This window comes from Aethalodelphis obliquidens, unplaced genomic scaffold, assembly GCF_003676395.1.
Source record: "Aethalodelphis obliquidens isolate GAN/ISIS:26980383/991018 unplaced genomic scaffold, ASM367639v1 scaffold26, whole genome shotgun sequence".
In the NCBI taxonomy this organism is placed as follows: Eukaryota; Metazoa; Chordata; class Mammalia; order Artiodactyla; family Delphinidae; genus Aethalodelphis; species Aethalodelphis obliquidens.
The window spans coordinates 11,411,122-11,439,066 of NW_020837970.1; the positions used below are offsets into that span (position 1 = coordinate 11,411,122).

The window sequence follows — 27,945 nt, forward strand, 5'->3', positions numbered from 1 at the left end:
TTTGCCTGATATCATTAAGAAGTAATTTTGTGTATTCAGTCAGTAATCTAAGATCTTTAAATCTCTTATATCTGAAATCTTGAGCCAAGGGACTGATTTTGGAGGTGGGTTGGGCATTTTTCCATTTTTGTCCAGTTAGTGGAAAACCTACTTTGAATTAACTTCTTGGGATTGAATAAGAGTTGCCCACTGTTTTGTTTACAAAATAAAAGTGTTATTTTTAATGATCAAAATGCAAAATCTGGGGCTTCCCTGGTGGCGCAGTGGTTGAGAGTCCGCCTGCCGATGCAGGGGACACGGGTTCGTGCCCCGGTCCGGAAAGATCCCATATGCCGTGGAGCGGCTAGGCCCGTGAGCCATGGCCACTGAGCCTGCCTGTCCGGAGCCTGTGCTCCTCAGTGGGAGAGGCCACAACAGTGAGAGGCCCGCGTACCGCAAAAAAAAAAAAAAAAAGCAAAATCTGGCAGTTTGAGCAACAAGGGGGATCTCTGAAATACCCCCTAAAAGGGACTGAGCAAATTAAAGTTGATGGGTGACTTTAGGAACTTTGAAATTGGTAGTACAGTTGACCCTTGAACAACACAGCGGTTGGGGCACCCCCCCTCCCCCAGGGAAGTAAAAAATCCTCATATAACTTTACAGTTGGCCTTCCAGTATCCAGGGTTCCAACCAACTGCAGGTTGTGTAGTACTGTAGTACGTATTTATTGAAAAAAATCCAGATATAAGTGGACCTAAATTACAGTTCAAACCCATGTTGTTCAAGGGTTAACTGTGATGTTAGAAAATCTTTGCTTTCAAGCAGTTTAAAGGAATAAAATTGTATAACCTAGTTGTTAATTCCCCAAGTTAGGATTTTTATCAGTATTTTCCAGTTAGTTTTTGGATTTGGAACTTCCAATAGCAGCTGTTTATTGAATGTTAAGAAGATGATGGTCTTTTAGTCTTTCTTTTTGGGGAATGTGTTTAACATGGCAAAATCACATGTTTAATCTACCTTTGAACATTGGAAGAAGCATTCACTCTTCTTAAATTTGTACTTAAAACATCCATCTGTCTGTAATAGAAAAATTCAGTGGGAGGAACTATTGTTTATTTTGGACTCATAAAATGTCCTGGGAGTGTTTTGCTTTATTCCAGCCATCTGTAGCACATTACTAATTTTCAGGTAATCTAAAGGTTATTTTGAGAAGTGTTCCACTTGCATGAGATTTTTTAAAGATTTGTATTAGAAATATAAGTGGCTTTTGTAGATAGATTTTTTTTTTTTTTAAGTGTCAAGTGAAGGGTTTTGAATTGGAAAGTGACCAGTGCCATGCAACCCTTGGAAATCAAACCACACCACGATTGAAATCCAGGTCTGGCAGTTAGGCCACGTTGCCTGCTGGTACTGCACTGCATGCTGATACAACATTGCATGTTGGTACCTGTAGTTTCTTAGGCTGCAGTTCAGTATTTATAGAGTAAGGCAGCAGTGTCTGCTCTGTTCTATGTACAGAGTAAAGCCAGAGGGCTTTTGGTATGTTATCAGAGTGTTCCTAGTAACATTCCTAGGTAAGCACTTTGGGTTTGGTTAAGATGAACTTTTATTCATGTGAGCAGAAGTGAATGTTCAAGAATGTCCGTTGTAAACTTCAGTTACAAATTCTGAGGTTTGGTGTGAAACTCAGCAAGAATGGTATCAGAAATGGAACTATAGAGAAATTGGAATTGTGAGGCTCATGGGGTCTATGAATCTGAAAGGTATAGTGGGAAGGGGGAAATTGTTTTTCTACTTGGTATTTGCTTTTGAATGTACCTCCAGTCCATCATTTCTGAAACTTGCTTACCCTTTTCTCCCGTAAGCATTACAGTTCTTCCAGTTGCCGTGGCACAAGACTTTGGGTTCATATTTGGTTCTTTTTTTCTTCCTTACCACCTCATCTGATCATTCACCAAGTTTGAATCATTCTAGATACTTTATCATTTAGCTTCACCTTTTCACCTGACCTAGTTCAGGCCTTCATCTGTATATTATTGTAGTAACCTCATGGTTAATGCTTCTTTCTGTATTACATACTACATACTACTGCAATATTATTATAGTTTTTATTTATTTATTTAGTGAATACAGACATCCCTTGTCTTACTGTGCTTCGCGGATACTGCGTATTTTACAAATTAAAGGTTTGTGGGAAGCCTGTGTCGAGCAAGTCTATTGGCACCATTTTTCCAGCAACATTTGTTCACTTCGTGTCTCTGTGTCACAATATTTCTCTAATTCTTACAGTATTTTAAACTTTTTCATTATTATTATATTTGTTAAGGTGATCTGTGATCAGTGATCTTTGATGTTACTACTGTGACTTGCTGAAGGCTCAGATGATGGTTAGCATTTTAAAATTAAGGTATGTACATTATTTTTTAAGACATAATGCTATTGCACACTTAATAGACTACAGTATATAATAAACATAACTTTTACATACACTGGGAAACCAAAAAATTTGTGTGACTTGCTTTACTGTGATATTTGCTTTATTGTGGTGGTCTGGAACCGAACCTGTAATATCCCCAAGGTATGCCTGTATTTATTGAGCACTATGTGCCAGGCTAGACATCACCTCTGTCCTTTCTGGACTTACACATCTAGTTGAGGAAACTAGCAATCATTTAATGAATGTATGATTATGAGCTGAAGTGCTTTGAAAGGAAAGAATTTATTTCTAGAAGAATATGTAGCAAGGAATCCCAGTGTAGACTTTTAATTAATTAATTAATTTATTTATTTTTGGCTGTGTTGGATCTTCGTTTCTGTGCGAGGGCTTTCTCTAGTTGTGGTGAGTGGGGGCCACTCTTCATCACGGTGCACAGGCCTCTCACTGTCGTGGCCTCTCTTGTTGCGGAGTACAGGATCCAGATGCACAGGCTCAGTAGTTGTGGCTCACGGACCTTGTTGCTCCGCGGCATGTGGGATCTTCCCAGACCAGGGCTTGAACCCGTGTCCCCTGCATTGGCAGGCAGACTCTCAACCACTGCGCCACCAGGGAAGCCCCCAGTGTAGACTTTTAAAAACACAGTTCTGATTATTTCACTTCTTGCTGAAAACTTTTAAGGACTCCTTACTGCCTATATAGGCCAGCACTCAAGATCCTCTATGATCTGACCAACCCTGGCCTTCAGTCTTATTTCTTTCTCTTTTTCCAGCCATTCCTTCCACTTACCCTGCATTTTTCAGTCTCAACACCTTAGTTTTTTTCTTTTCTTTTTTGTTGGAATGCCCTTCCCTGCTCCAAGGCATTCAGCTTTAAATCTGACCCTTCCTTTAACCTACCAAAAAATTTCATCTCCCTCCTGAAGACTTTCTTAACTTTCGTCTTCCCACCCGCCTATATCTCCAGAATTGATTTTGTATTCCTCTGTATCTCTTTAACTCTTTGCTGGGATCTCTGTTATAGCACTGTATCACACCTTGACTTTAATCATATATGAATATATTTTTTTCCCTACCTTATTCTAAACTCCTAAGAGACCTGAGTCTCCTGTTTCCCATGGCTTCCACCCCAGTGCTTTGAATATAACTTTATGTGTAATGCTTGCTGAATTGAATTGGAATTTGATTTTTGAAAACAGAAACTTCTTGTGATTTTTTTTTCAGACCTTCTTTTATGTTAAGGTAACTTGCATTTAACACATTTTATCCCAAACTGAATAACCTAGGAACAAGGCACAGACTGTGAAAGCCTTTAGAAATCCTTCAGACTCAAGGACAAGCATTTGTGCCCTTTAGTACCTTCAGCAGTACTGTGGTTCCATATATCCTAGCTGATGGAAGACTTGAGGGGAAGGGGAGAGGTAGTACATGGCAGACAGAAGCAATGTAGGTCAGTCACGGGAACCAGACTGATTCTGTTAGAGGAATATAGGCATGGTTGGGCCCTCTGGGTATTGTTGACCTCCAAGAGGTCTTTTTAGTTTTTCTTATTTACTTCCTTCGTTCCATAAATATTTATTGGATTCCTGCTATATGTGAGGTCCTGTCCTAGCTGCTTAGGATCTATCAGTGAACAAAATAGACAAAAAAATCCCAACCCCATGGATCTTGTCTTTTAACAAAAGGAAATATAAATAAGGATAATAAATAATTATATAGTGTAAAGAGAGTGATAAATAATGTGGGAAAAAATAGAACAGAGTAAGGGAGATTAGGAGTATGGAGGAAGGATAGGTGGGGGAGGTAGGAAGGTTGCAGCTTTTTTTTTTTTTTTTTTGTGGACGTGCAGGCTCAGCGGCCATGGCTCACGGGCCCAGCCGCTCCGCGACATGTGGGATCTTCCCGGACCAGGGCACAAACCCGTGTCCCCTGCATTGGCAGGCGGACTCTCAACCACTGCGCCACCAGGGAAGCCCTAGGTTGCAGCTTTAAATAAGGTGGTCAGAGTAGACATCTTTGAGAATTGTGGTGGTAGTGTGTTACTGGTTTGTTAGGCACTTCCCTGAGGGTGCTGAATACTCTTCTGCCCAGAAGAGAGATAGAGGCACTGTCTGCAGTTGTTCCAAAGGGTCTAGCTGACAGTGAGGCGGAAAAATGTTCTTTTTTCTTGGCTGCTTCCCTGGCTGGCATTCCTGGAAGTTAATCATGGTGAAAACTGCAGTCATGTCTGGAAGACACCAAGGGTAGAACTGGAGGCCTTGTAGCCAGTTCCCTGAGGAGTGGGATTTACTCTTCTGTTGATTGGCCCTTGGGTGCCTAGAGTAATGGGTGAGTTAGGCCTCTGAGTTTTCTCCTTCCTCAGCGGGAAAAGCCCATTATCATGACCTTCCCTCTTCTAGTGAGACCTCAGCAACTTTGTTTGGGGTAGCTCATTAAAAATAAGTTTTCAGGGACTGTACACTTTGCTCCCAGCCTAAAAATTGAATTTTAAGGTTTGTGGTATTTCGACTTCCTTTCGATGCATAACTAGCTATGTTCTGGAAGTCTTAGTACCTAATTCATTAGCCTGAGGATGAAGATGTCTTATGATGTCTAGATGCTCTCTTGTTTGACTTGTGTTTTGTAAATTTTCTTATAGTTTCCTTGCTTGCTCTTTACTACTTCATTATTTTTCCTGTTGCCTCTTCCCTTTTTCTTTACTTTAAGCTGATAGGAAACAGAAATCCCTTAGGCCGTTTTGGTAATTGGCTCCAAGCTAAAATTCCTACCTAACATATGAGAGATGTCTTATTTCTGTCCTTGGGTTGTGTAGAATGCAGCTTACGGACATCAAGCTCTCAGCACGTTTGTTATATTGTATGCTATTTGAGGTAGCTGAGAGGTGCAGGATACCTGTACACTCTATTTTTAGTTATTTATATCATCATCTTGTGCAGTTGCAGTGCACAAGGAGACCTATTTGCCATTCTGAAAAAATGTGCTATTTTGATATAAAATTTTAGAATAAAGGTTCTCAATGAACTTGGGGTCGATGCTAAGAAAAATCTGTTAACTTTTAGGCAGATATGGTTGTAATGTTAGGTGAGCCTCTGGGCAGATTTCACATTGCTTTTCTTTGTCAGGATTTGCTGTATATCAGACTTGAAGTCATACTTCCTCACCACATACACTCAAGTGGTACAATAACATATTACCGATATTATGAACTTTAAAACCAGTGTCTGTTAATTCAAGTGTGTGTTGTTTTTTTCCTCTAGTGGTTAAAAGGGTTTCAGTTTAACTGACCAAGTTGTTTGCTTTATTAGTAAAAATGCTTTAACGTTGCTTACTTTGCTAGTGATAATTGCTTTTTTAGTAGTAGTGTTTCTGTGGTTTGTATTAGTAGGCCCTTCCAGTCCTAACAGAGCTAGAAATCCTGGCAGTGTGGATTTCCCATGAGTTCCATAACACTACCTGGCAAAGAGGGGAATGCAGGACAGTGTCTGGGAATATTCTTTTTCTTATGGAGCCTTCCTATAAGAAAGAAATTCAGTTTTAACAAGATTACATTGGAGTAGGTAATATAACAGTGACATTTTCTTCCAACAACAAGTCTATAATATATTTTACCTGAATTTGTGACCTGAAGCATTAGATTTGTTTTAAAGTGTTACATAAACATGATGAGTGCCATTTCTGTCATCCTCATATAATTTTTTTCCCTTCTCCTTTCTTGGTAGGCAAAATAATGATACAGTGGTTTAATTCACATCTCAGATACTTGATGGAAGGAAACTAATTGTTGAAATATGGTGCTGCTAGGCTCTGCACTTCATAGGAATGATACAGGTTGCAAGGGATTAAATTTTTATAAGGATCGAAATCCTTACTTAAATAAGAATGTCACAGCCCTAATCACAATAATGTGGCTGAGTTGAAACTGTTAAAGGAGATTGGAGAAGCTGCAGAATTAGGCCAGATAATAATAATGTGGGGTTTATTTACTTATACATAGATTAGTTAAATACTTTATTGACAGCAAATGTGAAGATGTGGTTTTGAGTAAGATAAACTACTTCACACAGTTGGCAGTTTTAGATCCCATAAAGCAAAGAAATAACCTGGATTTTGCTTTGAGGAACAAACAAGAATTGATAAACTTTTCTGTAGGTCAACACTATTTAATAGTAATCATAATCTTGATTAAGCTCAACATTCTTCAGGGAGAGCAGGAATAAAATCTATCATATGGGGATTCATTTTTAAGAAATTGAGCTGCAATCAAGTATGTACAGTAGGAAAAGTGGAAAGATTTTAAAAAACAACCCACCAGAAGTTTAAAGACTTAAAAGCCATTTTATTAGAAAGCAAGGGATCAAAAGGACTGTGCAAAACAGATGGTCACTTGGCATAGTCTCAGAGGTTGTGGAGAGGAGAAAAGCATCTTTAAAAAAAATTTTTAAACATTTTCAATCAAGACCAAAGAAGCCCACAAAGTGATGGTGGTTAGTCACACGTGCTGCCTAGAAATTAGGTGAAAGAAGAAAAGATGAATTAGTTAAGCTCTTTGCTCAACTGATGGTAAGAGTTTATGTTTGTTTTTGCTTTTTTAAGAAGACATGTTAAAAATGGAAAGGCAACTAGAAAATTGTAAGACTGCTTGATTATGATGTGAAAGATCCATTCAGGGATGAAGATGTTAGAGAATTTCCACTTCTGTTTTTCCCACTTCCCAAGCAGTTTAAAGCTTCTGGTCAAATGATGATAAATGCTTAACTTTAAAAAAAAATTAGGGCACGAATTAATCTTTTTTAATGCATAGAAAGCACGGTAAAATGTACAGAAGTCCCTAGAGTTATCCCAGAAATGGTAATATTTATTTAGTCTTTCCAATACATTTTTTTCCTAGCTGCCTAGGCTTTTCTTGATCATATCAGTAAATTTGATGAGATTAAACCTATCTACCCAAGAATTGAGAAAGAATTCAAGGATAAACTGTAACTCTTAGTGAAAGTATATCACTTCATGTTTTAAGTGGCATGGTCATTACACTAAGGGACTAGTGTAGATATGTGGTTCTGTCCGTAGAAGGGTTTGGAGGTGGAGGGAATAAAATCTATATTAGAAAATTGAAAAATGAAATTAAAGATTGAGATGACTTGGTATCATTCATATCATTTACTGGGGCCAAGGCGATGGGTTAGTTTATATAAGGAGAAGTCACAAATGACAAATCATTGACAGTTGTGTGTGGACAGAGTTGTTACCAGTGGACATTGTTTAGTTTTTTTTTTTTTTTTTGCGGTACGCGGACCTCTCACTGTTGTGGCCTCTCCCGTTGTGGAGCACAGGCTCTGGACGGGCAGGCTCAGCGGCCATGGCTCACGGGCCCAGCCGCTCCACGGCATGTGGGATCTTCCTGGACTGGGGCACGAAGCCCGTGTCCCCTGCATCGGCAGGCAGACTCCCAACCACTGCACCAGGGAAGCCCTAGGTTTTTTTTTAAAATATTTATTTATTTGGCTGTGCCGGGTCTTAGTTGCGGCATGCGGGATCCTCGTTGCAGCTTGTGGGATCTAGTTCCCTGACAAGGGATCGAACCCAGGCCTCCTGCATTGGGAGCGCAGAGTCTTAACCACTGGGCCAGCAGGGAAGTCCTGACACTGTTTAGTTTTAAAAGACTTTTTGTTAAAGTCAGGCCAAAGGCTATTTAAAAACTTCAGTCTTGGAAAGGGAGAAAATGTTTTGTTGTGCATTAGCAAACTGACTTTCTGACAGTAAACACTTCTGTGTAGGTCCACAGTCTCTTCTCTGCCGTTCTAAAACCCCAAAGTTCTGAAAGCTGAAAGATTTTTTGTAAGGTAGGCACAAACCTGACTTCAGCTAATGAGGCTATTTATAACCTTTTTTGGTGGTTGTTCTATTTCAAGTAAATATTTATTCATTTTGTTTTAAGAATATTAATGAGTTTCTTGTCAGGGTGCTGTTCCAGTTTCTACTGAGAGTATTAAACTGTGTATGGTATACTAATTATCTCAGCTTTTTATAGGTGAAATAACTGAGGCTCAAATAAGTGCAGTGACTTGCCCAAGATTCTTACACATCTAAGGGGGAATAAAGAGTAGACTTGAGCTTTTGCTACCTCCTCCTTTGTTTTGTTTTGTTTCCATTGTACTGTGCTGGTTTCTCATGACTTTACCTCCAGAAACCATCTTGATAAGTTCTTCTAGGTGGAAGGGTTTAAGTAGTGACACTCATTTTATTTGACGTTTTAATAAATGTTTTACAAAAGTGACATATTCAGGTTTTCTCATGACATTAAGCTCTTTCAAGTACTTAGGTTCCCAAATTGTTCAAGATTATACTTCCGAAATATCTTGGCTGTGTGTGGGGAATGAAAACTAGAAGATGAGCTTCAGTGTGCATAGTATTACATTTAAAAGAGGCAGAAAGTCCAGGGGACTTCCCTGGTGGTGCAGTGGTTAAGAACCTGCTTGCCAATGCAGGGGACACGGGTTTGAGCCCTGGTCTGGGAAGATCCCACATGCCATGGAGCAACTAAGCCCATGCACCACAACTTTTGAGCCTGCACTCTAGAGCCCACGAGCCACAACTACTGAGTCTGCGCACCTAGAGCCGGTGCTCCGCAACAAGAGAAGCCATCACAATGAGAAGCCCACGCACCGCAATGAAGAGTAACCCCCGCTTGCCGCAACTGGAGAAAGCCTGTGCACAGCAACGAAGACCTAATGCAGCCAAAAAATAAATAAATAAATAAAAGGCAGAAAGTCCAAACCACTTTGTTAGCATGAGTAACTTCTAGCTAACAATTATAGCCCCCAAAGGAGACTAGAAATCTTGGTAAGCTATCCCTCAAAAAATTAGCTCAGTGTGCTGCCAGGGAAATGGTAGGCGTTATTAGGAAGAGAACTAAAGAAAGATAAAAATAAACTTCCCTCTATACAAAACCAAGGTTTGTCTTTGTTTGTGTTACTGTGCATTCTTTGCATCCCTAAGAAATATGGGATGACCAAATGAGATGAAGAACTGGTGACCAAATGAGATGAAAGCTTAAATGAAGACATGTAAAATGAAAAAAAAAATCTTCAGCTTTTAAAGACAGAGGGAGTATTGTCAAACCCTATCAGGCGATGAGAAGAACATATAGACTTGTTCACCAGTTCTTAGGATCCTGTATTGGATAGAGAGCACCTTTTCAAATTAGAAATGAATTTAGCTTAATTATTGGGTTGCTCTTATCAATAGTAAATAAATAAAATTTGTTAACACTAGAGGTAGTAGAAATTTAAAAAAGGGTCTAGGGCTTCCCTGGTGGCGCAGTGGTTGAGAGTCCGCCTGCCGATGCAGGGGACACAGGTTCGTGCCCCGGTCCAGGAAGATCCCACATGCCGCAGAGCGGCTGGGCCCATGAGCCATGGCCGCTGAGCCTGCGTGTCCGGAGACTGTGCTCCGCAGCGGGAGAGGCCACAGCAGTGAGAGGCCCGCATACCGCAAAAAAAAATAAGGGGTCTAGAAGGTTTTCTTGTGTTTTTTTTAAATTAAAACTTCTTATTTTAAGATAATTGTAGGAGTCTCATGCAGTTGTAAGCATAATACAAAGGAATCCCTTGTACCCTTTACCCAGTTTCCCCAAGTGGTAACGTCATGCAAGTATAGTACAGTGTCACAACCAGATATTGACATTGATACAATCCACCCAGCTTGTTCACATTTCCCCAGTTTTACTTGTACCCATTTATGAGTGTGTATATTTAGTCCTATGCAATTTTATTACCACCAGTCAAGATACAGAACAGTTCCATCACCACCAAGGTACCTCACATTGCCCTTTTATAGCCACACCTGCCTCACTTCTGCTACCCCTCTTCCTATCTCATAAGATTTTTGATAAATTATTGGATTAATATATTTTATAATAACCTGTCAAGGGGATCCAGGAATATTTGGGGGAGTGTATCCTTAACTTTTTATAAAATTATTTTATTTTTTAATTTTTCAGCATTCCAGTTTACTGTTTTTATTGTAATGGAGTAATGACCCCTTTAAAAATCAGTGTCCATTGATGGACAGGAAATAACTATTACAATGAAACTAAAATATTTGAATATTACAAATGAAAAATAAAATTAAATATACATTCTCTGTCTGAATAGGAATTGCTTTATGCTCTCTTAGAACTTTGCATCTATTTCTTTTTAATTAATTATATGGAACTATAATAACCATATAAAGTTATTTTAAAATGTTTTATTTATCAGATTAATACATGTACTTTTTTGTTTTTGTCTTCCCATGAACTTTATATTAAAAATCAAATAGTAGTATGGCTTTTAATGAAAATCAGTAATCCAGTGTTTACCCCTTCCCATCACCAAGTCTCACTCCCACTGGGCACCTGCTTTAAAATTTTCAGTTTTTTTCTTGTATTTACTCCCATATTTCTAAGTAATAAACAATATACACTCTTATTGCCCTCCCCTTCTTAGCAAGTCAAATGTTTGGTTTCATCAGTATCCATTATTTATTGTGTTAAGTAAATATTTATTATTGAACCATTTAGTATACTACTATTACGTTTGTTTGGTTTTTTACATTTTAGTTTGGCTGCATCGGGTCTTAGTTGCGGCATGTGGGATCTTTCATTGCAGCATGCTGGATCTTTTGTTGCGGTGCGCGGGCTTCTCTCTAGTTGTGGCGTGCGGGCTTCTCTCTAGTTCTGGCATGCGGGTTTTCTCTTCTCTAGTTGTGGCGTATGGGTTTTTTCTCTTCTCTAGTGTGGTGCGCAGGCTCCAGGGCACGTGGACTCTGTAGTTTGCGGCATGCAGGCTCTCTAGTTGAGGCGCGTGAGCTCAGTAGTTGTGGCGCACGGGCTTAGTTGCCCCACAGCATGTGGGATCTTAGTTCCCCGACCAGGGATCAAACCCGCGTCCCCTGCACTGGAAGGCGGATTCTTTACCATTGGACCACCAGGGAAGTCCCCTGTTATGTTTTCTTATACAACTTATGTTTTTTTCCAGGATTTAATATCATTAAGTACCTCACTGTTTTTGGTTTGTTGTTATTAATTCTTTCAGACTCTCCAACAGATCTATAAATTTCCTCACAATATAGTCAAACACATGGTAATCCTTAAATGTAGTTCCCTTCCTTCCTTCCTTCCTTCCTTCCCTCCCTCCTTCCCTCCCTCCTTCCCTCCCTCCCTCCCTCCCTGCCTCCCTTCTTTCCATCCCCCTAACTATCCTGTGGGGATTGATGGCGTGAATCTCTTTTACCATGATCACATAAAATGCTATTTTAGGACCAGGACCATGATCCAGTAATACAGTCCTTTTATTCATAGGTGTTTACTGTTTTACCTTTTTTTTTAATATAATGTGCATATGATAAAGTGCATAAAGTACACCAATCTTAAGTGTACAACACAGTTTTTACATGTGTATATAGCCATATAACTACCATCCAGCTCAAGATAATAGAACACTTCCAGCACCCACAAGGTTCCCTCATGCTTCTCTCCGCTCAGTCACCTCCTCCCAGACATGACCACTTTTCTGACTTCTGTCACCTTTGATTCATAGATGTTTAAAATGTGCTAACTGAGCGTTTTAAGTCTGATAGAATGTATCATACATTTAAGTACAAGGCTTCCAAGGGATTGGTTATGTCCAGAACTCCTGATTTGTCGGCTAGCCCTATTTTGGGTAGCAGCTATGCATGGATGAGACTGAAGGCTGAGAATACTCCAGAGCAGTTAGGCATTTTTTAAGAAAGGTGGGGACTGGATTGTTTTCTTACTTTTCCCCTAGACTCTTGGTAAATCTGTATCCTTTATCTGTATCTTAGAAGAAAGAGGAATCCACACTCTGTTCTAGTAAGTTTGAAGACTGTTAGGTAATTGAGACAGCTTATAACTAGTGACAAATCAAGCTCAAGTAAGAATGGAGATGAGAAATGGCAGCCTTGGCAGTGTTATGATTCTGCCCATTGAGGAGAGCAGTGTTCATTCACTCATTTATTGACCAGAATATTTATTGAGGGAGCACTGTGACATAAACACTGTTATTAGGATACAATGGTGAGCAAAAGAGATACAGCCCCTTGCCCTCAGGATGCGTGCAGTCCAGTGGAGGAAACAAATGTTAATCAAATCATCACACGCACTGGGAGGTAGGATGTGAGCAGGGAATGTCTGAGGTAAATGCCAAAAGGCAGTAAGGTGGGAATGGGGTGCAGAGGACAGAGTGTGGCCATGAGATGAGGCTGGAGAAGTCAATCTGGCTTAGATATCCTAAGGGATGTGTGTGAATTCCACCATTTTTTATGGTTAGTCTAACAGTGTAGATAGTATCTTTTGTTCTTTTGGCCGCCCCACGCAGCATGTGGGATCTTAGTTCCCCGACCAGGGAACAAACCTGTGCACAGTGGAAGCACGGAGCCTTAACCACTGGACTGCCAGGGAAGCCCCTAGATACTATCTTTTGATAGAGAAGTTTTCTTTGTGTGCTTTTTAGAGTTACTATAGGATAGTAGTTAAGTAAGAGACTTAGGAAGGGAGGTGAGGTCTAGAATATAAAAATGAAGGTAATTCCTCATGTTTCCTGAAAAGTGCTTAGGTTTGTTTTGTTTTGTTTTAAAATATTTATTTATGTATTTATTTTATTTGGTTGTACTGGGTCTTAGTTGCACCACATGGACTCCTTAGTTTCGGCAGGCAGGCTCCTTAGCTCCAGGGCTCCTTAGTTGTGGCACATGGGCTCCTTAGTTGTGGCATGCAAACTCTTAGTTGCGGCATGCATGTGGGATCTAGTTCCCTGACAAGGGATCGAACCTGGGCCCCCGGCATTGGGAGCGCAGAGTCTTATCCACTGTGCCCCCAGGGAAGTCCCTGCTTAGGTTTTTTCCTTTCCCCCATTCCTATGAACTTGACCCATATTATTCCCTGTTTTAGAGGTGAGAAAAGCTCTGCCACAACCGTTCTGTGTGGAGGGCCAATTTCTTAGATCTCCTGATTCCTAAGCTAACTCCACTATTCACTTTTTTCTTGAGAATCTGACATCACCTCTTTCTCTTTAGTACAGAATGTTTACCTCTGGGGAAAAGAACTAAATTATAAAGGGCTACATAGCCCTTTAGTTTTTAGGGGAGAGGGGATGGTAGAGCTTTATTGTTTACTTTAGATGATCTTTGCCTTCTGCTTATACATAGGCCTTGGTAAGGGTTTTCTCTGTGAACCAGTTCCACCAATGAATCCCTATAAGGTTGGGACTGAATTATTTACATGTTTAGTATGCTGTTTAGCCTATTGTGAGATGTATGCTGGCACAGAGCAGTACTGACAAACATCAAGGCTCTAGACCTGAGCCCGGTTGAATAATTATGTCTAGTGGAAGTGTCATTTGCTTATGTGAAATGAAACAGGTCAAGCCTCATAATCTTACTCTGAGAATAGCAGCCTGTGAGGACCATAAAACTATTCATGAGGTGCAGGTTATAAACACTGAGGGACTGGAAGATGCTACACTTTTGCTCTTCTGTCCTTAGGTGACACATGGTCAGATGAGCCCTGTTGAATTGGATCCATCTTCTCAAATTGGCACTCTTAGTCTGTCTTTATCTGATCCCCATTGGAGATATAAGCTGAGAGGTATGGTACTTGAGGAGATGACACAGTTCCTTTGTTGCAGTAATTAATGTAATAAATTAAGGAAGAGACCCAAAGGAAAGTTGATTGTTTCTTGTTAGAGCCCCAGTTGGAAATTCAGTTGATTAGTGAGCTCTAATGTGGCAGCTGGAGAGGGAGATGCCTGTTCTTCCAGCTGGGTAAGCTCAGAGTCACCACGGATGGTTTACATGTTGTACTAGCCTCACCTGAGGTTGGCTGAGTATGTGATTTCAGGGTAGCATCTGGAATTCAGGGAAGATGGTATAGTTTGGTTTTCTCTCAACTTTGTTTTATCCCACTGCTTTATTGACAATTCCCTGGGGCATCAAACCCTGTGAACCTCACACAATTTAGTTTTGAAGGCCTGTCAGGGGGGGTCAACAACCTACTGGACTGGAACAGTTGGCAAAAGAGATAGTCCAGATGTTAAAACCATGAGCTTTGAGATTGGTACCTTGGCCCTGAGGGGTTTTTGAAGCAAGATGGAGTCTTTTTGTTAGTCACTATAGTGTAGGATTTTATGAGCCACATCTGAAGGTAGGGGTAGCCTAAATGGAAAACCAGAGTAAGTGAAAACCACTGAGTAATTGAAAGAAGAAAGGATTGCCATTTTCTTTCGTAGAACTCAAATGGATATCAGTACTACCTGTAATTTAATTTGTAAAAATTTTTTTAATATTTATTTTTCCTTTATTTTTAAAATACTTTAGGTCTTTATACAGTGTATAACCATGAAGCAGGCCTCTTTAACTTGAGACCCTAGAACATTGTGAGAATATTTGGGTCATTTTATACTTTTGAGTTGTCATATTTTTCAGATTTGGATCCTCATAATATGCTTAGAACCATGATGGATTCTCCCTCCATTTTATAATAAGAAAATTAATATTTAATGAAGCAACTTGGCTAACATCCTGGCTAGGGTCATTGGAAATCTGAGTCCAGAAATCACATCTCTTTTTTTTTTTAGAAATCACATCTCTTGATTCTCAGCTCAGTTATCTGTCTTCTACACCATGCTGCCTTCCTAAAATTGATTGTAGCATATTTTTCTTTGTCCATATAGCTTTCGGTGAGGACTAGCTAGCCAGACGGATCACCCGCACACCCAAATGTGTGTGACCTGTGTGGTCGCAAGCAGAGTGTACTCACTCAAACACAACTGTCACTTGCTCAGACCAAAGCCTGTAAGAAGATTGATCCAAAAACTGTAACAAGAGGGGAGGACAGATAAATTTACACTGGGAGAGCATTGGACAGTTTGCTACTTAGACCAGATTAGCTATAAGTAATTGGCAGTTAAAGAGATCCTTTCTCTTTGATGCCCTGTAGGATGGATACAGAGCTCTATCTGGGCAGAAGGAGAAGTATTCTTCATATTGTGTTTGGACATAAGTAGGGACAGTTGTTGCTTATGTCCTCTGGGCAGGGGCAGAGACCTCGCGTGAAGACGCTTTTTCTCATTCTTAGTCTGGAAGAGAGGCCTTGCTCATTACTGAGGTAGGGAAGTGGTGTAATCTATGGCATATGCCCTAGTAAAAAGCAATTAATGACCTGAAATGTATGATTACAAACCAACCTGTGGGCTGGGAGTCTGAGAGATGGAGTTGGGTTCCAGAGAGGAAACTGGAGTTTGAACTTTCATTGTTATAGATACAGGGTATGAGGAGTGATTGTCATGGCCTATCTTGGTCCCTTAGCTATATCCACGCAGAGAAGAGTTCTTAGTGATCAGGTGCAGAACAAAGCAGAAATGGCACTGGCAAGAAATTCCAGAGTTTGGTGAATCATGGTCCTAAATAGCGAAGTGTAGTACAATTAGACAGAAGAAGAGAGAGGAAAATATATCCAGAAGCTCCTGCAAGTTGAAAGTACTTTGTGGTCTCTGTAAGTTATTGGTTCTCCTGATTCTGCACTTTCTCTGCCGTGGAAGCAAGAGGTCAGTGCTTTTCATTTCCAGCTACCATGTTAGTTACCCTACCTCCTGGGGTTAAACATCTCTGCCGTGACCTGTCAGAGAATTTGATTATTAGCTGTATAAAGCCAGGGATGTGGTAGGGAGCAGATGGAAAGTGGTCTGGCTGCTGTAGCCAGGCTGATTAAAGAATCCTAGGCAATTTTTCAGTATATCTTTGGAAAGGTACCACCAAAGTTACTATGAAACCTGCTGGGTTTGGTAAACTGAATTTCTGAGAAGTCACCTGGTTGAAAAGTGGTACTTACTTAACTCACTCAGAAATTAGAGGACAGTGGCTCTCTATAGAACATCAGGACCACTAAATATCAGTCCTCAGGATATGTTTTCTTTGTTTGCATCCTGGTCATTCAGAAATTCTGGGTAGTTTTCTAGTAGGGAAAGCACTTTTAAAAAAAATTATTTATTTATTTTTGGCTGCATTGGGTCTTCATTGCTGCACGCGGGCCTTCTCCAGTTGCAGCGAGCAGGGGCTACTTTTCGTTGCGGTGTGCAGGCTTCTCATTGCGGTGGCTTCTCTTGTTGTGGAGCATGGGATCTAGGTGCGCGGCCTCAGTAGTTGCGGCTCACGGGCTGTAGAGCGCAGGCTCAGTAATTGTGGCGCATGGGCTTAGTTGCTCCACGGCATGTGGGATCTTCCTGGGACCAGGGCTTGAACGTTGGCAGGCGGATCCTTAACCACTGCACCACCAGGGAAGCCCAGGGACTGCACTTTTTGATAGGTACATTAACAGAATTTCAGATTTGAAAAAGGCCCTGGGCATGTCCAGACTACTCCCTGTCACACATAGAAGAATTCTGTAATTTGCTTGACAGGTGATTATGGTTTTTCTGGTCACTACTTTCAGTGATAAAGATATGGCTTCATTAAGCATTGTGGGTCATTGTTGGGAATTCCAGGGTATTACATTTTTTCCTGAGTTAAACATCTGTCTTTCTGTAACTTCTACTTACTGGTCCATTTTATATCCTCAGCATCACAGAATAAGTTTCTCTCTTCCACATTGCAACCATCATATATTTGAAGCTAACCAGCCTGTCTCCCTTCAGCTAACTCCTTTCCAGATTAAAGAATACCAGTTTCTAAGACCTTTCCTCTTACAAAATGGCTTTTTGGTGTTTTACTATACTCTAGGATATCCCTCCACTTAATGAATATCTCACTTAAGATGTGGAACTTGAAAATGAGCACAGAGCATCAGATGTTCTTTTCATCTCCAGCTCTCTTTTAAGAAGAAGCACAATTTTAAAAACATGTTAACAGCAATATTTCTTTTTTTTTTTTGCATCTTTATTGGAGTATAATTGCTTTACAATGGTGTGTTAGTTTCTGCTTTATAACAATATTTCTTGCTTACTAGAAAAAACAAAACAATTCGCCATGACATATGGAATTGGGACAAAAGGAATTTGAGGAAGTGTCTTTCCTTACTGATGTTAAGGCTGAACGTTCTAGGTTCAGCATTATTACAAGCATTGATTTTGCCTCCTATCTTTTCCAGGATTATCTGCATTGAGTTTACTCTTAAGATTACAAAAATCATTTGGTATTTCTGTTTACAAGAATTATTCAACTTTATGCTACACTGAACTTATTTTAATGCTTCAGATAGTTTTTAACAAGGTGGATATATATATGTTCTTACATAACTGAAAATCTGTTGTTTTTACACGTGACAAACAACTTGACTCAGTGAAAGACTCTTGAAAAATAACCTTTTCTCTTCAAAATTCTTTGTAGATTTTTCATTCTCTTTTAACATTTAATATTGCAGAGCAGTCTGAGGTTGGCCTAAGTTTTGTCCTTTGTAATTCAGATATTTTGTTAGGATGTCTGCAAGTTTGGCTTTTTTTAAATTGATTTTGCTGAAAAGGTAGTGAACTTTTTCAAGATCTTTTTCAGCTCAAGGTGTTATTCATATATTATGCCTTGATGGGTTGCTTTTTTCCCGTTTGTTCTAGTCTCTTCACTTTTGCTTTGAGTATTATTAAATACTTTCTCTGTCTTTCAATTTCCCTCATTGTTTTCTTTTTGCTGTCCTTTGACTTTGCCTTCTGGAACAGTATCTCAGGTTTTCTTGTAATTTACAGATTCATTTTCCACAGTTTTAGTTCTGTGCTTTTTTGATTTCTGTATGAATTTTAATTGCATTTTTCATTTCCTTGCATCTTCCTTTTTTAAAAAATAAAATCAGATTCTTTTGTCTAAGTTCATATCTTTCCATTTCAGCCTAGTATCTTCTTAATGCTATGTCTTCTTTACTGTCATATTTTGTTTATCCTGCTCCATACGACAGGTCAGCCAGTGCAGAACTGTCAGGAGCTCTCAGTGAGCACAAACACTTTTATGTACTTTATATTCTTCCCTTTATATACCTTTCCAGAGTCTCTCTTCCATTAGCATCCTATTTTCTAGAGGAAGGGTTTTTGTTTATTTGTTTTTTGGAGGAAGGTCTTTTGAAAGTTTTATTGAATAAACAAACATGGGATTGCTCTAATGGTTACATTACATACTGATGATAGTGCAGCTCAAGAGGAAAGTGGGTAAGTGTTAGATGAATGTGGGTTATGCTCTAAGCCTCACCACAATTGCAGAGATTGCAGAGGTGACAAATGATGATGTTGGGAAGAACTATGCTTTAATAATCCTTTGTAGTGCAGATTCAGTTGGCATTCCCATTTCTAGAAATGCCTTTGTCCCTCATAATAGAATTATTTTCAGTATCATGTTCCACTGCCTTATACACTCTCACTTGCTGCTGTATTCCCAGCACCTAGTTTAGTGCCTGGTACTTAGTAGGCAATTAATACACGTTTTTTTGAATGAATTAGTGTATAGTATAGAGAATTCCAAACATTTTACTAAAAATTTCTTCAGAATTCTAGATCATTATCAGAGGAATCATTTCTTTAATTTTTTCAGAGATTATGTTGCCTTTACCTTGTGGGTGGCATTTTTTCATAGTTCTTTTTTTTTTTAATTTATGTATTTATGGCTGCATTGGGTCTTTGTTGCTGCGTGCGGGCTTTCTCTAGTTGTGGTGAGCAGGGGCTACTCCTCATTGCAGTGCGCGGGCTTCTCATTGCGGTGGCTTCTCTTGTTGCCAAGCACGGGCTCTAGGTGCACAGTCTTCAGTAGCTGTTGCACACGGGCTTAGTAGTTGTGGCTCGCAGGTTCTAGAGCACAGGCTTAGTAGTTGTGGCGTATGGGCTTAGTTGCTCCGCGGCATGTGGGATCTTCCCGGACGAGTGCTCGAACCCATGTCCCCTGCGTTGACAGGTGGATTCTTAACCTCTGTGCCACCGGGGGTGCCCCATAGTTCTTATGTCATGTTTTCCCCCACACACAGTTTTTGCTCATCGTTTTATGAAGTAAGATCTATGTGGACTCAATGTCAGCAATGGTTGGTTGTTGGCACTAAGCTCTCTACTTGGGTAAAGGATGTATTTTCTTCTCAGATCTATGGCTAAATGGCAGGTTAATGTGCTGCCATTATTAATGCACTGAATTTCTCTCTTACATCCCAGTTGCTATCAAGCATTCACTTGGTATAAGCTCTGCTCTCCTAGGTGACATCTTCTCTTGAACTGCACCCTGGTTCTTTGACACTGCCTTGAGAGAGCAGGTGGAAAAGTACAATGTGTCTTATCTCTGTTAAGAGATATCTATGGCATTTACCTGTTAGATATTTACTTTGTAGGATTCATTGTGCCACCTCTGTTTTACCCTTTCTGCTCTGTCATCTTATGAGAGTTATTTTCTATATGCATATAGAAAGATGGTAAACGGGAGTGAGCAAGAACAGAAATCTTTGGTTTCATCATAAAGTAATAGCTGGGGGCTTCCCTGGTGGCACAGTGGTTGAGAGTCCGCCTGCCGATGCAGGGGATGCGGGTTCGTGCCCCGGTCCGGGAAGATCCCACATGCCGCGGAGCGGCTGGGCCCGTGAGCCATGGCCGCTGAGCCTGCGCATCCGGAGCCTGTGCTCCACAAAGGGAGAGGCCGCAACAGTGAGAGGCCCGCGTACAGCAAAAAATAAAAACAAAATAAAGTAATAGCTGGATGGTGTATGTTGGCTGCCAGGTTTTCTAGATGGTACACTCCCAAGGAGAGGTATAAATTGCCTTTTTTACCACCCACCCCATGCCACCCCCTTTTTTAGCTGTCTCTGTTCCATGTGGTGAGGCCCTGGTATTTATCAGTATAGTGCCATCAGTCTTATAGTATTAGAATGTAGAGACTTCTCCCACATTCTAACATGAGGTTTTTTAGTACTGTTCAGTTATTGATAGGGTAATATTTTTTCTGTGTGTGTGTGTGTGTGTGTGTGTGTGTGTCTCTTCCTGGGTATTTTAGTGGGTAGTGAGAAAGACTACATTGAATTCTGCTATTTAGACATAATTTGAAACCTGGAGTTTAATAAGGCTGGCTTAACTGAACTGAAGCTGATTGGTTAAGTCCTCTCTGAGGATTGTCTCCTCTAATTGCAGGTTTTGCCCCTATCTTGATATTGTATTTTTCCCCAGTTCTGTTTGCTTTTCTCTTTTACTTACCCACAATTAGACACCACCACCCCCAGCAGTAGAATGACAAGGAATCTATATTATTTTTAGTAGGGATAGGCCCTGTTAGTAGAGGGATTTAGCCTTTGCTAGACTATGTTCTGAATCTCTGATAGTTCAAGAAGAAGCAAGGAGAAAAGAGGTATGAGTAAAGTTGTGCTAGAGGATGTGCCAGGGCCTGTATTGATTGAGGGAGTATTGCCGCCTGGCAGTGGTAGTAGAAATAAGTCTCTTGGGAATGGGAAACTAACTCTAGAGGATTCCTAGTTAAGACCGCCGAATTTCCGGGCAATTGCAAATACTGTACTCTCCCCTGTGGAGATAGAGTGGGAATTAGCTTTTCCCTTGGTCCAATGTGACTTGGTTAGAAATACAACTGAACCTGTTTGTCTTGTCTATTGTGGTGTGATAGCCACCTAGGAAGGGTCTGTTTTTTGTGGGAGTTTATTTCAGCCTCTTTGCCTGTATTGTTTCCTTTAACAGCTCTTTAAATTTTCTTTTTCCAGCAATGATGTTGTCCACTGGGCATATACTGACCAATGTGGCAGGTCTGAGAACATAGCTGAAGCTGAAAATAGGAAAGCTGGGGGCAAGGAAGAGCCTTGAATCTTGAGGTGGGACGTTGACTCTAAGATGTCCTTGAGCAGTGGAGCCTCCGGAGGGAAAGGAGTGGATGCAAACCCGGTTGAGACATACGACAGTGGGGATGAATGGGACATTGGAGTAGGGAATCTCATCATTGACCTGGACGCCGATCTGGAAAAGGACCAGCAGAAACTGGAAATGTCAGGCTCAAAGGAGGTGGGGATACCAGCTCCCAATGCTGTGGCTACACTACCAGACAACATCAAGTTTGTGACCCCAGTGCCAGGTCCTCAAGGGAAGGAAGGCAAATCAAAATCTAAAAGGAATAAGAGTGGCAAAGACACTAGCAAACCCACTCCAGGGACGTCCCTGTTCACTCCAAGTGAGGGGGCAGCTAGCAAGAAAGAGGTGCAGGGACGCTCAGGAGATGGTGCCAATGCAGGAAGCCTGGTTGCTGCTATTGCTCCCAAGGGCTCAGAGAAGGCGGCTAAGGCATCCCGCAGTGTAGCCGGCTCCAAAAAGGAGAAGGAGAACAGCTCATCTAAGAGCAAGAAGGAGAGAAGCGAAGGAGTGGGGACTTGTTCAGAAAAGGATCCTGGGGTCCTCCAGCCAGTTCCCTTGGGAGGACGTGGTGGTCAGTATGATGGAAGCACAGGGGTGGATCCAGGAGCTGTGGAGCCACTTGGGAGTATAGCTATTGAGCCTGGGGCAGCGCTCAACCCTTTGGGAGCTAAACCGGAGCCAGAGGAAGGGGAGAATGAGTGTCGCCCGCTAAAGAAAGTCAAGTCTGAAAAGGTAAGAGGTGGCCAGATCTGGCTGCCCACTGCCAGTCAGAACTGCCCTGGACTAACCGCCAAATGCTATGTGCACTCTGTGGGAGCCTCATTAGTTTGTGGGTAATGACCAATTACAAGGTCAGAGCAGCTGGTAATGATAACGTGGTTTTGTTCCAAATTAGGGGATTCCCTACAGATTCATTAACAGCGGGCCTGGACATTTTGGAGAAGAGTGTCTGTTGTTGGGGGTAGCTGCCTGGTAGAATGAATCTTCCGTAAGTCAAGAACCTCCAGCCTTGTCCTTGTCCCACCTCAGATACTTGTTACTAGAGGCTGGCATCAACCTTTATATGGTTCCCAGCTTGATTGACATTTCATCCTTAGAGTCATTGGTAAACTTAACAAGTTGATAAGCTTAATAGGCTTTCAATTGAGTGCTGTTTTTAATGGGATAAATGGTGCTGCTGGGTCTCTGGAAGAGAAAAGGGTTAAGTAACTTTCATTACATGGTATCTACCAAGTGTTCTGTTGGTGACTGCCAAAGAGCAAAAGGTCACAGTTTGGGGCAGGTAAACAGTGGAGCAGGAGGTACTGAGGTACTTAATCAGGTCTTATGGATTAGCGTAGTGGCTATGAAAGTTTGGCCTTGAAAGAGATTCTTTGGCCACTAAAGTATAGTTCTTGGCTGGGTATCTCCCTCAACTATTGGGAATCAAGGTCTCCTGGTGGTTTAATAGCTGCCAAATGGTGTAATGATACCTTGCCTTCTGCTTGACTTGGAAGGACAGGTGCCTGCAGCCCCACAAGGGGTTCTCCTCCTTTGGGAAGATGATCTTAGTTCATGTCTCAGTAAATGGAGTTTGCAGGCCTAGACCAGAGTGGGTGTGAATCTAGGGTCAGCTCAGGCTGCCTTAAACTTCTGCAGCTTACAATTTCCTGCAAAGCGGCTGGCCTGGTAATGTGCTGTTCACTGGCTCTTGATTTTCCGCTCTGTGTTCTGCTCACCCTATGCTTTCAGCTGATCCCAGCAGATGCAGTATAAATTGATTTCTCTGTAATTGCATCAGCTGCAGGAGGGAATACCTCTTTCCATATGTAAGTGTTAATAGAGGCAGGATGTGTATGTTTGGGTGGTGGTGTCCTCTCAGTGCTAGGTTACGCTTTCTTTGCTGTAGGTGTTTTGGTCCTTGCCTCTGGCACATCTGTGACTCTCAGCAACATCTGGGCTTCCCTGGTAACAGGGCTGTGAATTTTCTTCCACTAATAACACAATGGTTTATTCCCTTTTACCAGTGGCAGCTGCCAGAGAGTCTGCCTATGTTTAGGTGGCAGATGCTACAGTCCACCTCAGCAGAGTCAAGTTCCAGCTGGTTACTGGCATGGTGCATCCTGTGCTGGCTGTGATTTACCATTTTCTCTGGGGTGCAGATGGATAATACTGTTTTAAAGAGGCTTAGGAGTACCAGGAGTTCTTGCTTCTATTCCAGGCCCATTAGACTATTCCCTACATCTGGCTCCAGTAAACTCTTGCCGTATATCCGTGTTCATAATCTTTGTTCTTCCTGTGCTGAAAAGTGGCCACTTCTGAGGGTGGCCTTCAGTTTCCTTTCTGTTTAGAACTCTTGACTCATGTTGCAATCTTCTAAGCCCAGTAGTGGTCTGTGGATGAAAGGATTAATGATACTTATCTTCATATTGGATTTAAGTCTAAATGTCCTTGAGAGTCTCCAACAGAGAAGCAATGGAACCCTTTTTCTTACAGGTTCAGGGACTGGTTGGGTGGCTGCCCTTCAGATTATAATTGGGCTGAAAGATGCAGTATATTCAGCTAAGAATACACCTTGGTGCCAGGGAGGTTTGCTTCTTAATAATATAGCTGTGTTATATGCCTTGTCACCCCAAAAGACTGAGATTGGGGCAGTGGAATGGGAGAGAAAAGGGAAAGAGACTGTGCTTCTGTTTTTGGAGGAAAGGTAAAATTGCTGAGAAGTACTCTTAGAAGAGGAAATTTGCTGTGCAGTTTGATGTCACTCTAAGCAAGAACCTGCTTTCTCATTTCTTTTCCCTGTTCCCTCAACCCTCTTGAACAGTCTGGTTCTGTGGGGTGCCATTCTAAAGCATTTGGCCATTGAAATAAATAATTATGTAAATAAATATTTGGAAGTTGCTAGGAGATGAAAACACTGTGCAGAGAGACAGCGTTTCTGGAATGGGAGGAGGGAAAGATGCAAAAGGGAACGCAGGCTAGGAATCTCGGAGTGGAGCAGCTTTTGAGAAACAAGGATCCCAGGGTGGTGGGCATAAGAGGTGTTTGAGTCGGTGTTTGATGATTAATACTATAACTCATAAGCTAAGTCTTTAAAAACTTCCTTAAGATTTTTGTCTCTGAGATATGGGCTTGCCTATGGCTTAACTGGTTTGGAATGTTTCTTCCATGTGGGGGACAACCAACAGAACCAAAACAACAAAACAGATGTTTTGATATAATCTAGGAATTACATACTCTGAGCTGGAAGCTGTCATGAAGAGGGAAAACTCATAAAATTTGGAAAGTGTCTTAGCTGGAGTCTCCTTACCCATACCCACTCCTGTAACCCCTTGGAAACAAGAGAGAGAAGACAAGTGGAGTTTGTGGTGTAGGACAGAATTGTCACATGTCTCCAACTAGCTAATGAAGGAGATTTGAATATTCTAATTCTCTACCTCAGGACCTCCTCTCTCATCAAGGTGGGTATCTCAGTCTATGGCTGAGCGAATTTCAGTCAGCCAAGAATGTGGATTTCCCTTCATGGGATCCCACTTTTGCTCCACCACACCTCTTTCTGGCAGGCTTCACTGTGCTGTTTCCCAGAGTTCTAGGAGAGACCTAGAGAGTCTTAGCAACTACTGCTGCCCTGAATTGTCATTGAACACTCTTGCCTCATACTTCCTGCCAGCTGAAGAGATGGGGGAGGGAATGTTGAGGAATAAACAAGACAGAGCCTTCCAGCTCCTGTCTGTTCCTTGTCTTTGGTTTGATTGATAGGTTGTTGAGTTAGGGATGGAAGGGGAGGTAGGATGAGGGAGAGTGCCTGTCTGAATGTCCCCAGCTTAGTGCTCACGTTACCACTCTGACAGGCAAGAAAAAAGAATTTACAAACCACAGAAGGCAGTGATCTATCTGTGTTGACTCTGAGTTGGGGCTTAAACCAGGAGTTTAAGGTGAGACTCCTTTTTTTTCCAGATCGTATAAAGTAAAGCTCTAGTGGCTAAAGGATCTAGAAGTTTGCAGCCAGAAGCTCTCCTTGTCTCTTCAGCTGCTGCTTTTGATCTTGGAAGGTAGAAACACTGCACTGTGCTTTCCCCATGTTTGTGTCTCAGCTTCTGCTGCTCTCAGAATGCTGCATACACATATTTACCACTTCCCCCATTAGTTTAGGAGACAAAACTAAAGTGTGCTCTTCGCTCTTTCCCCTTCCGATCATGTTTGCTATCATATCCTGTGTTCTAAGAGCATCTTCCTTTGCCCTTGATTTTGTTTTCTTGCCCTAGTTTATGCCTTCCATCTCATTTCTCTCCTGTTGCAATCCCTCATTGCTCAACCAAGGTCAGGTCTCTTTTATTCCTTCTGATCCAGGGCTTTCTCTCTTAACACCTTCCTCCTTCACAAGCTGTTCTTTCTCAGCTAGTGATGAAATAGCAGTTAGCCTTGCTTCCTGAAGCCAAATGCCCTCAAGCATTTTCCTTCTTGGAAAAAATTAAAAGAAGTTGATATTTATGTGGGACAGAGATGCATTCTCTAACTACAACGAAGTCTGAGCTTAATTTATTTTTTCTTCAGCAGCTCTGTTTTCCATCCGGGTGTTGTAATTCAAGGAGGGCCCTGAGAAAGATTATCTTGTCCAATCTCCTCACTTTATAGAAGAGGGAACTGAGACCAGGGAGGTCATGTGACTTACCTAGACTCTCACAGGTAGTCAGTGGCAAAGCCAGGTTTTTGTTTACCAAGTTCTTCTGGCATATTGTTACTCTGGGATTCTTAACAAATCCTTCATTGTTATGAAGGATTCTATTTTCCCACTTAAAGACTACCTCAGAAACATTGGATGTAAATGCCTAGGTGCTCTTAAGACTGCTTTCATTTGTTTTCTATACCGATTTTAATATTGTAGGCACTCAGTAAACAAAGGATCTTTGAGTTTCACTTTCTTTGGTAAGGTGATGATGTTTACAAAGAACAACCATTTATAGCTGGTGCTGAACCTCCCCTCTTATACATACAGACGGAAAGTTACTTTTTAAACTGCTACTTTGAGTTTGACTTCTTGAGAGAGTGTGTGTGTTCTGGAGTATTGCATTCAGTCAAATTTTCATTGTAATCATTGAGGCATTGCCAGTTCCCTCTTTATTTGGCAATTGCAGATATGAAAAAAAAAAACCCTGCCCTTGTGCTTCTTGGATATATCACTAACAGGCAGACCGTAAATGTATTGTGGATATTAACTGTTTTGTAAGGAGATGATACTGTTAGATACCATTGTCATCTTTCATTCATTCTGTATATTAACTGAGTGCATTTTATACTCCGGGTATTGTGCTTAGTACTGGGTGTACACTGGTGAACAGAACAGAGATGGTTGCTGCTCTTTGCTTACAGTTTACCATCTAGAGCAGAGTTCCTGAAATTGTGGTCCATAAAACCATGTGCATCATATCATCTGAATGTCAGAAATGCAGAGTCTTAGACCTTACCCCAGATCTGCTAAATAAGTTTTAGGGGTAGGGGCCCAGAAATCTGTACTTCCAGAAGACTCTCCAGATAATTGCTATATACTTTAATGTTTGTGAACTTTCTTTAACCATCATTAAGGGTGGACACTTCATAAGTTGGGCATTGGGAGCCACTTCCAACCTAAAACACCAGTCTTGTAAACTTAAACTGCACATGAGCTCTTATGCATAACTTAGTGATTAAGAGTATAAAGTCTGGAGCCAAACTACCGGGGTTTGTATCCCAGCTTTGACACTTATTAACTGAGTGATATTGAACAAATTACTTAACTGAGCTACCTCAGTTTTCTCATCTGCAAAATGAAGAAACAATAGTTCCTTAATAGGATTTTTGTGAAATTCAATTAGTTAATTCATATAAAACACTTAGAACGGTGTTTGGCACATACGGAGCATTTAGTAAATATTACAAAAGAAGAATAACATGATTTGAGTTGAAATATGTCTCAGTTTGCTGTAGGCAATAATGGGCTGAAATATAACAACATACCACCTATACCGGAAGCCCAGTATGAATAGATAAGCATGTTGGCTAAGACGTGCAGCACTGTTCTCAGGAGAAGTCCCAAACCTGGATTGGGAAGCTTGAATGCTGATAATGTGTTCTAAAGGCCCTGATATTTATAGTGGGGTTTGATGAGGTAGAAACCAGAAATTGGCTTCAAAGGATATTGAAGTGGCCTGTTGAATTTCAGATTTCATATGAATTGAGTTTCCTTTTTGGCCATATCCCTGGTATGGGGTTGAGTATGTTGGATAGATATTACTGTGGGTTTGCCAGCAGGTGCAATCTCATGTATGCTGGAAGAGCACTAAATGTTTCTGTTTCTGCACAAGAGTACATGGAAAATCTAAGTCCTAGTCCTTAATCTTCCTCCCCCAGCGTGAACTTGTATTTTTGCCATTTGTGTATAAGAGCTTTTACCGACAGAGCTCATCCAGGGAGGCAGCAGGGCTTGGGCTTTCAGGCTGGAGATGGCAGTAACATGCACAGCTGAGATCTTGCCACTGCTGGCTGTCTGAGCCCTCCTCTCTGTGGTTTTCACTCTTCAGGCCATGCTTGAGTAACCCGCCTCCAGAGCTGCTGACAGGGCTGTGTTCAGAGGCCTTGGAAATTACACTGTTCATTTCCTTATCATCCCCTGACCTGCAGTGCAGAGCCTTCTGGTGCAGGAACAAGGCAGAAAAAAATCCAGACGGCT

At 41.2% G+C, this 27,945-nt stretch overlaps 1 protein-coding gene across 8 annotated transcripts in view; it reads left to right on the forward strand.

Moving 5' to 3' along the window:
- Positions 1 to 27,945, forward strand: part of ZNF609 (zinc finger protein 609) — a 244,702-nt gene that overhangs the window by 11,870 nt on the left and 204,887 nt on the right. For 4 of the 8 annotated variants that reach the window (XM_027123296.1, XM_027123292.1, XM_027123298.1 and 1 more), the window contains exons 1-2: positions 2,335 to 2,386; positions 21,119 to 21,992. In XM_027123296.1, coding sequence (XP_026979097.1) covers positions 21,246 to 21,992 — 747 coding nt within the window. In that variant the 5' untranslated portion in view covers positions 2,335 to 2,386; positions 21,119 to 21,245. Of the gene's footprint in view, positions 1 to 2,334; positions 2,387 to 13,530; positions 14,057 to 21,118; positions 21,993 to 27,945 lie in introns of those variants that run through there. The other 4 variants (XM_027123295.1, XM_027123293.1, XM_027123299.1 and 1 more) reach the window with 2 other exon arrangements.